We start from the raw sequence: 19,296 nt of genomic DNA, 5'->3' as shown, positions 1-19,296 counted from the left end.
GAGAAAACAAAATAAATCTGATAAAAACAAAAATAATTTCTAAAATGTCAATATGTTTAAATTCTAAAAAAAATGGAATCTGATATAAATAAAATTACTTGTAAAACAATATAATTATATTAGATTTGCAAAATAAAACTGGAAAATCTGATAAATCTTTCAGGCATAAGGTTAGGGTTTGGATGTAAGATTAATAATTATTAGATTTATATAAGCATTTAAAATGAATGGCATGTCAGTGATTGGAAACAGCATGGTCCAAAAGTCTGAGTTCCAACCACAATATAAAAAAATAATTAATTCATTAAAAGAAACATTCTTTCTTGCATGTTTTAGATTTGGATGTAAGATTATATGTGGAAAAAAACTATGCATTATGCATTTTGAGATTTTCGCACTCTGCTGTAACTGTGTCTGTCTGCATAACATATATGCAGTACTATAAGTAATGGGACAGATTAAGCATATGCAGACTTTTCAGAACTAAGCCAACAGTCAGATAAGCCAACATTGGAGACTGTGGTCTGCTTTAGAACAGCCTCGGCACAAAGTCCACATTATGCCTCCTGGAAGAACAACACTCAAGAGCTCCTGTGTCACAGGTAAAAAAAGAAAAAAAGGAAAATCAAAAACAGGAACAAATATCAAACTAAATATTTTTACAAGGAAAACAGCAGCCCTTTCAGCATTTCTACACAACTATCGAATATCCATCCACATATACATACCCAAGCAAACCTATTGATGCTAGGAGACTCTAGCAAACTCCAGTGAGCATTGAAGACTTATCTCTTCCAGAGCCTTTTGTGTCAAGAATCTGTGATTTCAAAAACGAAAACACTCCCAGGATTTGTCCAGCTAATGTATGGCATAATCTCTAAAGATAAAACAATGTATTTTTCTTTTGTGAAACGAAAAGTACAAAAACAAAATCCGGTTGAATGTTGTTCAGTGCTTTGGCGCAATGTATTTTGTTTAAAGCACTATATAAATAAAGGTGATTGATTGATTGATTATAAGTGAACCAAAGCAGGAGCTTTAGGTAAGAATCCACAATTCCTGTTTGTGCAATACCTCAGATGGAGATCAATGGCAAACACCTCTATTGTACTTATCAAAATTAAATAATACATATGTGAAAATGTACTTTAGGAAACGCAATAATGAAATACTCTGGTTAGGTCTGCGTATCATATTTCAGGATCTCAGGATCTCTTCAAAGTTCTCGAAATTGACTCTTTTTGCCCATCCAGCTCATTATCACTCGTAAAAGATCAGTTAAAAGCGTGTACAGGTTAACATCAAATAGAAAGTAAATTATACCTGCCTAAAACTAATCCAATACACAGACTAATGCCTGAGAGACTGAGATAAATGCCAATCCGATATCAGTTTCCTAATGCTACCGCTCTGACTACATCCTGCCCCAACACTGCAAATGTGGGCATTTTCATGGGCAGACCTAGATATGGCAGAGACTAAACACAAAGTTTCCATTCTCCCCTTCCTGAAAAACTAGAAGAAAGGTACAGAGAGGAAAAAATGGAGGGAGGATTGAGATTAAGGGCTAAAACTTCCGATCAACTCCACGTCTGAAACAGAGTCGGCCATTATTCTCATCCCTGGCTGCAACTTCAGAGAGCAATTCGAAAGAGACCATGCCAATATGGTTAGCATCAAAAACTAAAACAGAGTCGACTACTATAAAGTCCTAAATTATGAATAACGTCCCACATTTTTCCGCTTCTGACACCTACTTGTCCAGGCCAAATCCCACATCATGTCCCGTTAATGGTGATTTGGTAAATGGCCATTGGTGGAAACAAGACTTGGCCAGCAGCTCTGAGCAGGAAAAGACTAATGAGGAGAATGTGAAAGAGCCAGTGCATAATGACTACAAATTCTTCGAGTCATTTAACACATTTCAGCTCTCACCACATTATCCTACTTCTGCACAATATGAACATGTCTAAGTGAGTTTTAACCAGGGAAGAACTGATATAGACATTTTAGCCAATGTCAATCGCCAATAACTATTTTGTATTTGCATTATGATTGCTTGCATTATAATTTCATAAATTATCATTTACCGGTATAATTAAAAGTGTTACCAATGAAGCTGCAGAATATTTGAGAATATCACAATGAAAAACATACAATGTTTCCAGCAAAATTAGGTATCAAAACATTAATATATATCAGAAAAGTAAAAAACAAGAAATATATAGTAGAAAAGGAGTAATTGCTTAGCATTGAAATGGGAAAAAATCCTTTAAGGAAGAAAGGATGTAAAAAGAGGTGTCTCAAAGAAAACTACTGTTGCTAACAGACATACAGCAGATCAAATAGTATGTGCATGCTTTTTATGCATCCTAAAATGTCCAGGTTTTTCAAGACCGCGGGAACCCTGCGTCTTTAGGCCTGAATGCTGAGCATTTGAGCATGCTTTATCCCTAATGTACACTAGAACAAGGAACAAGGTAATTGGTGCTAAAGCCAATTAGTGTCTTTGTGCCAAATAAGATGCCTAACAACTCGTATATCTGTCTGAAATGGATGTTTCAACTACTGAGTGACATCTAACGCCAATTAGTGGTGATACTGAGGTGTCAGGAGTCATGTGGATTGTGTGTCTGCATGGGAGAGAGTTGAATTAAGCCATTCCAGACTGTTAAACTTCAGTGGTGTTTATTTAACAGCCACTTTCACTGGCCAGTTAACTCTTTTTCATCAGCTGTGAAACCATTACAGGGGCCCTGGGAGAAGAGGGAACTGGTAGGCCTCACCCCATCACCAAACACTTCATTCCCTTCGCTAAGATTCACAGCTTTCTGTAAGCTCTTGGGGTGAAGTTCATGACTGATGCTTTTCAAAATCCTTGATAAATATCCATTCCCCTTCCAGGCCGAGTAATTAAGGCTGACAGGATGAACGCATGGTGGAGATGATCCTCCTTAATGGAGTGATACTCTATGGGCCCCGAGAGTGTCCGGAAACACATGACAATCGGTGGAAATGTTAACGGAAGGATGAGAGAGAGACAGAGAGGGAATACAAAACAGAGATAGGGGTGCAAAAAGTTAAAATGAAAAATAAAGGATAAATTATGATGGAAGAAGAAAGCTACAGTAGATTATAACTGAGGTCTTGTCTATTTCTTCCAAAGATCTTCTTCAAAGTACAGCTGCCTATCCATTGTGCCCCAATGAGATTGAAAAGCTGCAGATCTGTAGTAATAAAACCCAGATGCTTCAGAAATGACCGGCACAGGCCTGAAAACTACCAGTGTCAGGCTTTCACTTTTTTTTTTTCTCTCTTCCTCATTGTTTTAAAATCTCCACCAGATGGAACCAAGCTTTTTCTCCTGTCTGTTTTTTCTGGGAGATGGTTTAACTTCATCAAGGGAGAATTACCCAGCAGATGTGTAGCAAGTTAAACGTGACACATTAAAACAGCTCACAAAGCTTTGGTGTGAATTAAGAAGAACAACAAGTCTTGAACGAATAAGACTTGCCTGGAATCTGCAGCTGGGACTGAGGAGAGCCGGACGTAGCGGTTTCTAATCTCTAAACCAATTGACGTTTCCTTTGTTAGGTTGTGCTCTGTGACCACCATGATGACAATCTAGACAACTTTAAAAATTTACTTTACTTCAAGTAGAATTCCAGCCATGATTCACTGAAATTTAGGCTGAAACATGCTCTACATGAATGCTAGTACTTTGCTCAACTTTACACAGAATGCAACAAATAAATAAAAAAAAAACACTGTTTCTGACATCTATTGTCCGCATTTTTGAATATTTTACAGAACAAATATCGAAACATTCTTCAATTAAGATGCATATACTTGAGAAGCACAATTACTAAAAAAAAAAAAACACGCGTGTTTTTGTGTTTTTTGGAACAACAGTTTCAAGAGAACCATGCTCAGTAAGTCTGAAATAAGCTACCTAAATAACAAATCTGGTTCAGTGGCACAGACATTTGAAGTTAGCGCCACCAAGAGGTGTTTTATTACCAAGGTAATTTGTAAACTTAGTAGTATGTTTTTGGCTTGGCTGGAACACTGTGTGAGAATAAACTGGATTTTGTTATGTGAATAGGTAAATAGTACTTTAAAGAGTCAAGAAACAGATTTTCATTGTAAAATTCTTCGGTTCAACTGTGCAACAGAACCCCAACTGTCACATGGTTTCTTTGTTCCTGCAGTGGGACAACTGACAGCTCTGAAAAATGGCAGCCAGCTTTACGTCACCACACTTGTCTTGATAAGATGACAACTCAAAACACAGTTGGAGAATAACAGGAACTTAATAAACCCCTCGCAGACTACATGACGACTTCTCCACTTTTGCCTCGTTTTCTTTATCCCCGCACATCATTTGTCAGTCAATATAAAAACTGTATTTGAAAAGTATCTTACAATGGGCCGCAGAGGTTATCTATCATAAGAAAAATGAACACTTCATTGGAAAAGAGAAAATAGAGCCAATAGAGACTTCACACCAAAGCAAACTACTAGAAATTTAAAAACAGCTGGAAACAGTAGCCTGGCTATTAAGTCATTGATGATGATTGTCCGCCAACTCTTTCTTGGTTCTGTGAGAACATTTTTCATTTTTATTTGGTAAAGAGCTCTTGTCAGTAAAGCTAAAGGCTTGGCAAGCGTAGACTTGATGGTTTCAAAAGAACATGTTCTTGAAAAACCTGGAGTCTAGGAAGCTAGTGTAGGAAGCTCAAAGAATGATATGTATTCTCCACAAGAGCATATATTTGCTGCTTTGGACGTCCAATTTTTCACCCAAACAATCATAAATTTAAGTTTACCTTCCAAAAAAGTGCATGGAATACCAAATAACCTGATGATCTAGAATTGGCTCTTTTAGTATGGCTTTCAGCAAGTTTCTGGCTCACTGTCAAACTCAGGACTCAAGGGAAACCCTTCATCTGTTTGTGGGCGTTTTGACTTTCCATGGAGAAGTAAACAAACAAATAAACATATACAGTACCCTTGAGACACACCCACATTGTTAGTGGGCCACTGGAGATTGGGGACTACCTTTTCTGGCACATATATATTTAGTGGCTCTCTCTCCTCTTTGCGGTGCGAGGCGAACCCCTGGCAGCCGACCTAAAACCGTGGAAATTCAATTACAGTTATTTAAGTGTTTCATAAAGCCATAGGAGGCTAGCCAGAGGTATGCTTATAAAACCAGGAGCAAGTGAAGGTGGCGAGTGCTAACGGTCCTTCACTCTCCATGTTGCTCTCTTTTTACACTACCTCTTTCCATCTGTCCCCTTCTCCTCGCTTAAAAACGCTGAATGGGTTACCAGGAGGACAATGATAGACAAAACAACAGCCCCAGATACACTCGTAAATCACAGCAGGTTGGCTGAAGTCCCGGATTAAGAGTAGGCCGCTGTTTCTGAGCTTTATGTATGTCCAAAAGTTCGCAGCGAGACCCACACAGCAAGTCAGGGTCAGGAGCCAATGTAGAATCCACTAAGAGATGAATGAGCATTAAACGGGGAGAGAAAGTGATTTAGAATTTTCTGTACAGCTGGATCAAAAGGAGGAAAGGCTGAAAGTATGGTGTGCCTCAGGTTTCTGTCTTAGGACCGATTTATATTTTCTTTAAAAGGAAAGTTCTGTCATTGTTGACTCAATCATGTTGATCCAAACCAAAATTATTATTTTTTAACATGAAGCACAAAAGTAATTTCAAAGAATAGTACTAGTCAAGCATTTCCATGTATTTTGAACAAACAGGGACTGAGGCTTTCAAGCTTCAAAAATGATACAAAAGCAGGTGGTCTATAAAACATGTGAGCTATATTCCATCCCTTCTGAAGCCATACAATAGGTTTGAGTGAGAAACAGACCAGAATGTAAGTCATTGTTCAAAGAAAATCTACCGACCTTGCTCTCCTTGGTGTATTTATGAGAGTGATGGACTTTTTTTATTTTTATGAATCAGTTAATCCAATTTTTTAACTTTCCAATCTGCTCCAAAAACATTTGGCTTCAGTAGACAAAATTTAGTGGCCAAGTTGTATGGACTAGTTTTATTATACTTTCATGTGCTTTTGTACCATTCATTAACTTCATTCAGTTCACATTCACTGTAATTTTATGCAAACAAGTGAGCAGTACATTTCTTCAAAATGTAAACTTTTGCATTTGACAGAAAAGTAAATGAGTAAATGATAGCATAATTAGAAATGAAACCAGTCAAGAGAGCACAGATTTGAGCTACAGTTGGCTGTTGGGCGCTACATTAATAGGCATGAATTGGGCAACTTCTTGTGGTGACATGCTCAGTAATTTCTTGCAGTGTGATATAGCCTTTATGAGTACTGGAAGGGATCCCCTAGAGGTTTCCAGCTTTCTCCGCAGGCTGCTGTAGGTGCTACAGCAACAAGCTATGAGGGGAAGCAAGACCACACAAAGCTAAAGCTAGTGGGAGTAGTAAAAGTAAGAGAGAAGTGTGTGCTAAAACACATAATGTTACCAGACAGACGAACAACCACAACTGCATGTGCTGTAACAGTTTAGAACCAGACCAACTGCTACGTTTAAATTAAGAGTCAAGGGCCCACTTTGTAATGGCTCTAGCAATGGTGCCCAGTGACTTTAAAATAACTAAAACATTGATGTAGAAGTTAGCTGCGACATGCATACATCATGCACCTATTTTTTCATGGGGCATCAGTAGCAGTCCTTTGACTACTTTATCTCAATCCAAGTAGTCTAGATATAGTTTTTACTGAAATAAAATCAAACAAAATTAAATTAAATTAAATCAAACAAAATTAAAAATAAACTTTTAAATACTGAAGTCACATTTAAAATCCAATAGGCTCAAAAATATGAAGCGCATTATGCTTCTGAAGTGGATCAAACTCAAATCCTATAAAACAAAAAAGACAAACATTAACTTATGGAACCCCTCCCAATAGGGAAAACCTCCATAGACACGTTGTATGAGAGGGTTGTATTTAAGAGTGAAGAGTAGTAAATTGAGCAGTTCTGTGAAGAGATCAGCCAGGAGAAACTAGGATCATATATAAAGCTATGAGAAAGGAGAAAGTTGAGGATCTCTGAGGACATCTGAATCATGCGTTCCTGCACAGAACATCACAGTTAAGAAGAGCAAACCCCTCGCCAACAGACTCTGAACAAGAGCACAGGGCTTCCTCCAGTGACATGACACAGCCATAAAAAACACTGCAGAAATACTGAGCACAGTATCAGAGCTTTATCTAGTCATTGACTATGATTCAAAACTTTTGAATAGTAGTCTGTGCTTAAATGGTGTGCTTAAATTTTTCGTCTTTCTACAAAACAAAATAACCTTTGCATTAACAGTGAAAGAGTTCAACGGAAGAAAGAAAGAAAGAAAGACTTTGGCTAGGTCTTTACCAGTGCCAGATGCATTCATCATTGGCTACATTAATATCAGTTATTTCAGTTTGGTTTGAAATACAGCAGCCATCTGTTATCTTAGAATAACTGGTGAATGCTTTATTACTGACTGGGTGGGCATGTACAGTCCTAATGGATGAGGTGTAACACGCTTCCCAGGCCTGAAGGAAACTCAGCTTATTAAGCCTGATGACTTATGGAAAACAAATCGCTCCTAAGATAACAGCACAAATGTGCACCCACACTGCGATGCAACTACACTGACCGCTATTACATAAAGCTGTTGAGACAAACCAAATAATCAGTCTTTTTCTCAGAAATTCCACACGTCAAGTACAGGGATGAGATGTAATGAGATGTAATCTCTTCATCTAGACTATTCGAGTCCAGTAATCCGTTAATCCGTTCATCCCTCTCTCATTCATAAATCAATTCTGTATTTGGCTCCACAGGCCTCGTTCCCATACCTCTGAGAGCATAGGGTGGTCCCCTTGCTAGACTAGCCCGTTTAAGCTTTGCCAAAAACAGTCCTGCGGTGGAGATGTGACAAATAAACCGGGTTAAAAGGTGATATTCTTCATAGCTGGAACACAATGCAATAAGCTAAAATGGCACCTACAGTTAATGTATTAAAATATAAACCACATTTCTGACAATTACTGTACATAACCGCCTGCTTCGCATACAGAGTGGCACTTAGTACAGTAATAACCAACACATGTTTGCTAAAATCGCATTTTGATTTCCTCTATAGGAAAATGACAATTACCAGTACAGTGAGTGAACTTCCACAGAAAACAAGATACATTCTGCAGTGCACCAAAGCAAACTTCCTTGAAATGGAAAGCGGATGCCGTCTGGCTTGGGAGAGATAGAGGGCTGGTTAAAGAGCTGATCAGTTCCAGGACTTCTCTTGTCCCCAGTGATGTTGGTTTGGCGGTGAATCTAGGGGGACCAGGGTTCACGGCTACGCAAACAAACACAGCATAACGCTGGTTTGGATGCACTCACTGAGCCTGGTTTGTGAACGAGGCTTTTTATGGAGGGCCAACAGGAGAAGGGATCTCACTGTGCGAGGGGCGGCACGTATGCAATATAGTGGCTTTTTCTGGAGGGTCCAGCTCACCATGGTGGGCTGACTCACTCACCGCAGGCAAGTCTACCGGACAGGGAGGATGGATACTGGGATAGCTTGGGATTAGTTTGAGCTAAATATGCTGTTCTCTTGGGAGTTCTCTCTCGCATTCGTCAACTCCCACTTTTATTTACTCGTCTGATCTTAATTAAAAGGAGGGAGAGTAAATAAGTAAAGATGCCCAGGCTGCCTTCTATGGTAAACTGAGTTAGGATTTAGGTGGGTGTTTTTTTCAATTACAGCCACTTTTAGCTCTGCAGACTATTACAAATAAAAACACTAATAAGACTTTTTATTCTCAGTGTTGGGGCTCATCTTGAGGTGAGCGAACCATGATGGCATTCCCATCCCAACACTGTGTTGATCTTTCTTTTACAGAGCAAAGTCAATCAAGCAAGATGAAAGCTCTCTGAGGTTAAGTACACAGTCTGATGGAGGTAAATGCTGAATGTGACACATGGAAACTTTCTGCTTAATATACACAAATAAAGCCACTTAACCTAATTTCATTCAAAAAGCGCTGTTGTGGACTTGCTAATGCTCGCATTAAAGAAAAATGTTCAAACAGGAAGTCAGGTATGTAATAGTAGTAGTTGGTTTCTCATACAAGAACCAGTGGCTTTTTACTACATGTGTGATACAGCGAATGAAAATGCGAGTACTGGCATGCATATCTCCTTTCTCGCCTAAAGTTCATATGGTTTCCATCTCAGAAAAGTCATGTTAGATAACAGTCAAGACACTAATGGCAACCAAGAATCTCTCACCTTTTTATAGCTAGAGTTCATGTGCACCTGAATGTCTTTAGGGAACAAAACATATTGTGGACATAAGGGTGTACACATGAGGTTTAAAAACGCATGTGAATATTTGTAGCACAAGCACTAAATGTCACATAATCAAACCTGTGTCAATAGTTTCTAGAGTGAACTGTCAGTGTAGCGTTTTTAGAAGCACAGCTCACAGAGAATCAATCATCTTTCTCTCTGCATAACCTGTTGCAAAATCTACGCTGGTAAATCTTTTGTCATGCATTGCATCAAAAAACTATTTTTTAACACGTCAGTTATGTGTGACAGGCTGTGAAGTGTTTCATCACCAGGTAATGTTTTACAGCCAAGAACATCAATCGTTTGGTTAGAAATAGATATCACATTAACATCATAGTAACCTAATCAGAAAAGTGAAAAAAGAAAAGTGTTTAACCAGTATTATTGTCATGAATGGGGGAAAAAAAGCTAAATGAAAATATATTTACGTGATATAAAAATAAAAACTAACATAAACAGGAAAAACTAAAATAAAATACACATAAATGAATAAATAAATAAATAATGATTACAAATTAATTTTAGTTTTAGATAAAACTATCTGAAAAATAAATATAATCATTTGGTTTCTTGAATGTAAACCAGTGTTATGTTAATATCACTGAGATACCATTATAGTTTTTATTAATATAAAGAAATTTGGTTGTGTATTCTTGTCATACTTAGTAATTTTTGTTTTTTAAAGTATGCCTATATAGTTTTTAGATATATTTTTAACTTCAGTTTTAGTTTTAGTTATTTTACTAAGTTAAAAAGAGAAATATTGCCTCAGCAACTAGCTGAAATAAAATGTTTTTATAGTTTATTTAATTTAACATTTCTTTTATTACAAGTTACAAATTTGTTATTTTAAATATAAAAATGGGTTTTAATTTTATTATGTGTTTTAGTTGGAATCACAGGCAGACTCTTCATACTTCACCAAGTCCAAAGTGCAAACAAAGTCTGTTTTTCAAATTGTACAATCATGAGTGCGCCAAAATATGCATATTGGCATTAAAAAGAGATTTCGATCTGGTCTTCCAGCAGTGCTGAAACTGCCAGGTTTTCTGGCTTTCCAGAGAACAGGGCACAATGCTACACCTTCAGAATTCCCACTCCAAATTCCCTGATAATCTAGGATTAATTCCCAGCTCGGCCCTTCCTCCTGAGCTCCTTGCCAAATAAGATAGCTCGCTAGCCTGGCAACTGAGTGCTAATTGTAATATTTCTTTCACCATTCTGTTTATGCGGCATCTAATCTGGGCTGGGAGTGCTGCTCTGCTTCAGGACATTCAACTGACTCACTGATATCTGGTCACTTCAGTACTTCTGCCCTCTAGGGGAAGACGAACCATTTAGACAACACAAATTCACACATATACATGTTAAACACTTGAGTTCTTCTGTTTTGAAAGCTTGGAAACTATTCCAAACGCACTTTGACCCTAAAGGTTGTGTCCAAATCTCCAAACCAACATTCTGAATGATCCATCTGAAAGATATTATACAACAGCAGCACATGAGTCTTTGTTCTGCTGCCAACAAGAACTAAATTTAAAACAATCAATGACTATTAAAAGCCAAATTCACAACATTCCAGATGTTGTTGTGACAGTTGAAGGAAGTCTCAGCAGCGGCAATGAATTAAATACACTCGTTATTGAAAATGAATGTTTAACTTGTCCTCATTGAGCTGTAGTCCAAGCCAAAGGAAGTACACTAGCCAGGCCTGACTACCTAAAAATTACAGCTTTCACCTCAGTTTGAAGACCTTTCTGGCAATCATGCTCTGTAACGCAACAAGCACAGACAAAAACCCAATCTCTTACGCACACAGAAACTACCTTTAATCATTATCTTCTCAACAACATTCAAGTCACGTAAGGTTGTGATTTAAGAATAATTTTACAGTTGGCTTGGCTGTGGGTTGTTGGAACAACTAGTCTAAGGTCCAGATTAGACAGAATGTGTTTTTTGCAGTGAGAAGTGCCTATTTAAAATTGGTTTCTATTGGCTGTTAGTGTTTTGCGTGCTGTTTATGTGCCCCAGGCGCCTTGCGTTTTAGCCGCCTGCTGTGCTTCGTGTTTTTGTAGGAGCGCTCTGTTAAAAAGTAAAAATAAAAAAAACTCCTAGAAGAAAAGTGCCCAACGTCATTCACAGTTTTTTTTTTCCATTGTCCAATCAATTGAATGGAGAGGCGGACCTTCCGTTGTGGTGACATTAGTTTACTGTGGCTTGGAAAATTCGAGAACAGACTGCAATGATGGAGAAATTTGTGGTGGCTGTTGCCAGTTACTCGGAGCTGTAATTTTTTTTTTTTTTAAGTTTCTGCTGACAGTTTACCTAACATCAAACCAAAGATTTTAGAGCATTCATGCTATAATCCTTGATTAGACTGACCTGACAGGACAGCTGATTCGAGTGTCTTTTTGCTGTGAATTATTCCTATTATTATTTTTTTTAAGTAAACATAGAAATAACTTTTATATGGTTAATAATATTTCAAGACATAGTAGACTGAAGCAACTTGGGCTTACTTAACTATTACATATTTTTTATTTATTTAATTTTTTTTCATAATTAGAGTATCAATAGCTGGGTTTCCATCCAAAGTTGTGAATTTAACGTATGCGCAAAATTGGAATATCACACAAAACATTTGCAAACAAGCACTGTTTCCATCCAAAGAGTCAAAGAGAACAAAATCGTCACTTCCTTATAAACGGACTAAGAAAAGTAGGAGATACTGAATATAATAATTTTCCTATATAATAAATCAATAGCACCTCAGAACGAGCAGACGAAACACAATGAATGTGGTTATTGCTTTCGGAGGTAGATGCTGCTGTTTGGGAGCACAGTTGTTTAACAGTTCTGGGGGGATTAAACAGATTATTATACAGAAATACTATGGAAACCCAGTTAATGAGAGTTTATGATACATCAGTGAGTACATGATACAACAAGCTTTTGAGGAACATTTTTTTGTACATCTCTCAATCCTTATTTCATTGCACTTAAATTTTTCCCCTTGCATTTTTTTCACGTCTTCTGTTTTTAAAAATAAAAATGTAGTGTTAATGGACAGTTAACACAGCATTCTTGCATTAAAAATGTTCCGAGGTCACCGTGGCCACCAGATCCAGTCTGTGTCCAGATCAGAGGGTCACTGCAGTCACCCGGATCCAGTACGTATCCAGACCAGATGGTGGATCAGCACCTAGAAAGGACCTCTACTGCCCTGAAAGACAGCGGAGACCAGGACAACTAGAGCCCCAGATACAGATCCCCTGTAAAGACCTTGTCTCAGAGGAGCACCAGGACAAGACCACAGGAAACAGATGATTCTTCTGCACAATCTGACTTTGCTGCAGCCTGGAATTGAACTACTGGTTACGTCTGGTCAGAGGAGAACTGGCCCCCCAACTGAGCCTGGTTTCTCCCAAGGTTTTTTTCTCCATTCTGTCACCGATGGAGTTTCGGTTCCTTGCCGCTGTCGCCTCTGGCTTGCTTAGTTGGGGTCACTTCATCTACAGCGATATCGTTGACTTGATTGCAAATTAAAACAGACACTATTTCAACTGAACAGAGATGACATCAATGAATTCAATGATGAACTGCCTTTAACTATCATTTTGCATTATTGAGACACTGTTTTCCAAATGAATGTTGTTCAGTGCTTTGGCGCAATGTATTTTGTTTAAAGCACTATATAAATAAAGGTGATTGATTGATTGATTGAAAAATGGCCCACAAAATGTTTATTTCATTGAACCAGAATCTTTAAAATGCTTAAATAGTATAAAAGATATTCAACAAACCCAAAAACTATCAAACTACACACAATTTTTTTTATTGCTGTAAAATGTATTGTTGATGGTGGTGAATTTGTTGTAAAACCTCAGCTTTGATGGCTTCAGCAGCGATTTAAAGAGCTAACAATTCTGAAAAGTTTAAACGTGCTAACAGTCTCACAGCACACTAAAACACAGCACGTTGTCAGCACACTAAAAACTTTTAAAAACTTTAAAAACGCATTACTTTTAAAGCAGAAATTTTTATAAAAGCAACTAGTTGTCCATTCGGACTCATCCCTTGTAGAAAAGTGCAAATGACAAAGAAAAATAAATAAAAACAGAAAAAAAAAAAAAAACTTTATCACTATGTTCTCAACTCATCGATCACAGACAAAAGTGCCCGGGCGAAACCCCGCTGGCCACCTGACATTCTTCTCCCTTCCTCCCATGACACGAGGACTAAATAAAAACAACATCCAGTCAGCGCACTGCTTCAAAGCGACTAAAACACCCCTCCTTTCTCTCTCCCTCCTGCCTGCTTGGATCGTTTTCAAACACACACAATTTAATAAAAGATAGACGTTTAATCTCCTCCATTCCAGAACAAGAGCACTGCTGTGAAACCCAATCTCTGCTTAGTCTCAGCAGCCGGACACACAGAGCCACCGCGGCTACGGCTAACGAACGGAACACATTAAAGTCGAGAGGGACCGACGCAAAAAAAAGTGAGCGATGGAGGCACAGAACACAAAAACAAAAAAAACAAACAGCATTTCGCTTGCTAGTTATTCGCAAATCATATCAGATAAGAAAAGCCAAGGTCAATTTTACAATACTGAAGTGTCAGCGAAGCAGCTTAGTCGTATTTGGTTTAGCAAAGAGCGAACTCGGAAAAACACGAAGCGGAATACAAACAGCGGGCCTAGCCGCTGGGATCAAAAGTTGAAGCTAAAAGCTAAAAGAGGAGGAAATTACAAGTAGCATGACTCAAGGGCAACGCGTCATGCATTCTCCGGACAGTTCCTCTCCCAAACTGGAACACATGTGCAAACGGAAACAGAGAACCAAACATGAAATGGGTTACAGCTCATCTGTTTTGCTACGTTTAACATTAAAAGCCCAATCGGCAGAGTTCAACCGAATCAAATGCTTCAAAATGTTGAGTTCACTGAGCTCATATGGATCGTCTTTACTCCGGGTGAGAGGCTTCACAAACAATGAGCTTAAAAAAGGCTCGAATGCAGTCAACATATTGAGATAAGCTCCATTAGCTTGCTCTACAGAGAACCACTGACAAGGTTAATGAAGATTTCTGGCAAAGGTGCAAAGCATTACATTCGTTCTGATTAAGGGGACATGGAATGGAAATGGTGGATGACAGGTAGTATGAAGAACAAGCTGCAGAGGGCATCTTGCAGTCAGACTACAAATGGAGGCATAGATCAAACATGACAGATACATACGTTTACTAAGCTTCCATATCACTCCATACCATGCACAGCTATGTTTTTGTTCTTGCGTGCCGTTCCCGTTGGTCAGAGACGGACAGATTCAGTCGAACTCCTTGGTTCTTTTTACAATCTATTCTGTATTTTTCATCTCCTCCTTAAGTCTGGGCTACAGCTGGAGCGCAGGAGGCTTGGAATCCACTCCCAGAGTCATGGAGGGGTGTTAGTCTTGCATTTCACCAGGCAAACTGATTAAATTCAAATTGTATAATTGTGACCAAAGCTTAAAAATTTAATTGGATTTGAGCTACGGCTCATGAAAATCATTTTGTATGACGGTAACCCAAGTGATTCTACAATGGTACATCAATTCTAGAACTTCAACTGCGGAAACGTACAGAGCAAAATCTCATTGCAGAAGTATAAATAATGAGATAACCAATACTTCTTCACAAAACTACATGCAGATTTTTTTTTTTAAATGTGATTTTCAACAATGAGACATTGGGAAGTACAATGAAACAAAATCTAAAAACAAATGTATGCCAAGTATGCCTTAAATTGATCAAAAGTGACAGTAAAGTGACAGTTCTTAGCATTGATAATATTTCTAGAGCACCAAATGAGGATTTTTTGAATTATTAGAATGATTGTGAAAGATCATGTGACACTATGAAGCCTGGAGAAAAATCAGCTTTGCCATTATATAAATATATCAAATAAATAAATCAAATAAAAAAAAAAACTGATGAATGGATAGATGGATGGATATTATACGCCATATATTAAGTCTGTGACTCGCTTGACAACATCCAACCTTTCTGTTCAATATTCAATACACACACTTGGTAAATCTCCTGTTTGTACAGTGGGCCATGTTGAGATTCTTACCTGGGCGATGTTTTTGTTGAGCAAATAGACACCGTATTCAAACTGGAAACGCTCTCCTCTGGGGTAAAGAGGGAACCTGCAAACAAGAGAAGCAAAGAGGCATCATGAGAAAGAGTCTCAGCACTCACCTCTGAACTATTACACATGGTTCCCATATTAAACACAAAGCAAAGAACATTTTTTTATGAGGTCATAATCAATTCATAGCTTTGCACTGGACAACCTCACACCAAACAACGAAAAACAGTAGGTCATCTGGATAAAAAAAAAAAAAAAAAAACTGCTAACCAACAAATGGAAACTGAATAAACTAATAACTGTTTTTACAAACCAACGCTCAGAGTCAGGAATCTTTCAGTGTTCACGGGTATTTATGTCCTGTGAAGTTAACCGGGCAATGATGATGCCCCAAACTATTCAAAAACTCCACAAGGCAACAGGCTCTTTCTGACGCAAGACATTTCAGCAGATGTTAAGAGACCTCCTGGTGCCCTGGAGGTCTGGTTCTGATCTGCTTCTCAAATGCATTTCTGAAACACAATCTATCATCCATTAAAATCATCATTCTGGCTTGCTTCTATGGGTCAGTTCTCATTTAAACCACAAGCGTAATCATGAATCAGAAATGGCCGAACGGCACACAATATCAATGTATATATCAAATCAACGTATTTTGAACTAACAGTCAAGATTCACAACAGATGAACATGCTGGACTATTATTGTAATTCTGAAGGGTGAACATTAGAGCATTTACTGAGAACTTAAGACTTCAGAAAAAGCTTTTATTATTAAAAATAGAGTCAATACAAACGGGTACATGTTCCAGAGATCACTGGAAGACTGTGATGATGACCAGACTCATCTTTAGTTGATCCATTCATAATATTAAAGCAATACATCAATATTAATATTGATCATTAGCCACTAAAATATGAATAAGAACTAAATTTGCACTTCTAAAAAAGAAATGCAAGTGCTTGCAATGCACCAAAAGAGTAGTATGAAAGTTTAATACTATTAAAGTTATCTTAGGTTTAGGCTGCAATTTAAAGTCATAAAAAAAGAAGAAAAGTAAAATAACAAAAAATCAATTAAATTAATAAAAACAAGAACTATATTCACGGTGAAATATAAGTGATTGCAAGTGACCAAAATAATAACATTAAAGTTGAATAGTGTTAAATTACGCTTAGGTTTTAGGCTTTGGTTAAAATAAAATAAAATAAAATAAGAATGTACATTACATTTCCATAAGAAAATATAAGTGTTTGCAAGCGAACAAAATAGTTTGAAATATTATAAGTTTGATAACGCAGTAAGTACACTTAGGTTTTGGTTTAATTAATAAATAGAATAGAATAGAATAGAATATTGGAAAATGGAAAAAGAGAGTAGATGTGGAGAGTGTCAAAAACAGTAATACTAATAGTTTATATTTTATTTGATCATTGATAGTCAAAGGGGAATTTCTTTTTTAAAGCTTTAATCTTACATTTTTTAAAAGCATACTATTTATATAATTTTTTCGAAAATAATTTGTGTAAAAGAACAATATAAACAGAATGCATGAGGAAGATCAAAATGATCCAATTGTGTCAGCAGTTCATTTTCATTCATTTGTAACAATGGATTCGTTTAAAAAACATGCAGACCTCCTGAACCGAACACCCTATTTGTTTTATTGGAGAACTTGGCTTGAAAAACACAGTTGGAAAGTCCCTCTGAGAAAACTTAGGATAGAAAAGGTTCAACAAACAGACAAAAAGACAACTCGTGAATATTCTGCACCCTCCACGAAGCTGCTTCCACTAACACCTGACATAACTTCAGCCTCCTAATATCAGAGTACGACATTACTGCCCTGTTATTAAGAGGGAGGGAGAGAAACAGTGAGAAAGAGAGACAGAACAAGAAGAGGACAGAAAAGCCTTCAGCTTAACCACCTTCAACAAAAACATCACCACTTTAACCACAAAGCTCTCCTGACAGCACTGTCGGGCTTGTTAAAACACCGCGTGTGTGTTTTCAAGACCATACCTGAGGAATGCAGTTATAAGAGTCGCATGATTGTGAACGAGCGATGCAGAGTCATTCATCTTTTATTTTCACAAAACGTCTCAGTAGGAGAGGTAGTGGACTGTAACCGGTCTGGGGGTCACACACTTTAGCTTACGGGCAGCAGACACCAAAACCCAGAGGTGTGAGTGATCTTCCAGAAGTCCCTCTGTAATCCGTGAGGACTTTTTGTCAGTGGCACCTGGAACTCATGCTTTTAATCGTGGAAGAGTGGAGACAGACCCAGCAATTCCCTCGACTTCCTGTCTCAACAATTCTGTCTCTCGAACATACACACACACACACACACACACACACACACACACACACTCACATACTTCCTGTCTGACCAGTAAGACCCGGGGGGTGGGGGCATAATCTTGAAGCAGGTGCACACTTAAAACCCTCAACGGACTCAACACACACGCACACACTTCAGCATGTCATTCATGTCATTTTTAGTGTAAAAGAGCAGAACAAGGTACATGGCCAAGGTAGAAGATTTTATATTGAAAGTAATAAAGCATCAATATAGGCGGTTTTGTTAATAATGTAAATATTGGCATATAATTATAAAACATTATTAACATATAAAAATGTTTAGAAATAATGTAAAATATCAGTAAACAAAACAAAACATTTACAAACATTACAAACATGCATTTTGGTTCCGGAATTAAACATTGCTTGGTTGCCAATCACATCCTGGCAAGCCACATTTTACCATTCCATTTAAACAACCACAGTAAGGCAGCCAAAAATCACTTGCACACACACAAACACATGCAGACGTGCACACACACGGTCACCTAACAGTGATTAATGAGCGCTCTCCAGTGTGTGTGTGAGATCATACTGCTGTGACTCTGGTTCACAGAGCACCAGGAATTCCTCAAGGGACTGTCCAGTCAAATATATTATAACAGAGCAACAGGAGGCAGGAACAAAGTATGCGTCTATGTGTGTGTGTGTCTGTGTGTGGGTGTAAGCATGTGTACGTACTTATGTGAAAAGTGAGTTCAGGTAAGAGGACTGAAAGAGAGAGAAATGGAAAGGAAATGAGAATGGTTTTATCACTATTGGAAATGTGAAGAATTACATTGAGCCCTGGAGAAATGTTCACTCTCACTCTCACATGGCAGGATAACACTTACATTCACCCCACACCTCGCAAAATGTCACACAAAACAAGGAAAACCGCAAATGGATGAGTTTAGCTGGATATCATTCATCTTTCAAGTTACTTAAAACATTTGAAAATCTTAGTATTGTTTTCAAAATAAAAATGTAAATAATTATTCATTTTAATATATATTTAAAAAAAAAAAAAAGAAATAAGAGACATTTTTAAACAATTTTAAATCATTTTATTTAATTGCTTTATGATTATAAATAAATAAATATACTTATTATAAACCATCTTAAGTCATTTAATTTTTAATACATAAATAATACTTATTATTTATATAAATAAATGTGTGTGTGTGTGTGTGTGTGTGTGTCTCTGTGTGGATGGGTGAGACTGAAGACAACATTGTATCACACCTCACCCTAACCAACAGATTTAAGGGCACTGTGGAGACAATTTGTCCCATCCAGAACCTTACAGCAACTTTGCTTTCATCGTTGTACCTCCTCAAACGCAGGGGTGTCACCAGTAGCTGTACTTTTCCAGTAAATATTTGTGACGAGATAAGACAACCGCACGAACAAGGCTCCATGTGTCCC

At 37.6% G+C, this 19,296-nt stretch overlaps 1 protein-coding gene across 4 annotated transcripts in view; it reads right to left on the bottom strand.

Annotated features, from left to right (window-relative positions):
* Positions 1-19,296, bottom strand: part of LOC128021093 (UV radiation resistance-associated gene protein) — an 89,227-nt gene that overhangs the window by 25,487 nt on the left and 44,444 nt on the right. For all 4 annotated transcript variants that reach the window (XM_052608018.1, XM_052608017.1, XM_052608020.1 and 1 more), the window contains exon 13: positions 15,512-15,587. In XM_052608018.1, coding sequence (XP_052463978.1) covers positions 15,512-15,587 — 76 coding nt within the window. The remainder of the gene's footprint in view (positions 1-15,511; positions 15,588-19,296) is intronic.

This window comes from Carassius gibelio, chromosome A10 (genome assembly GCF_023724105.1).
Source record: "Carassius gibelio isolate Cgi1373 ecotype wild population from Czech Republic chromosome A10, carGib1.2-hapl.c, whole genome shotgun sequence".
Taxonomy (NCBI): Eukaryota; Metazoa; Chordata; class Actinopteri; order Cypriniformes; family Cyprinidae; genus Carassius; species Carassius gibelio.
The sequence above is the reverse complement of the archived record's forward strand: the minus strand, read 5'-3'. Positions and strand labels throughout refer to the sequence as shown.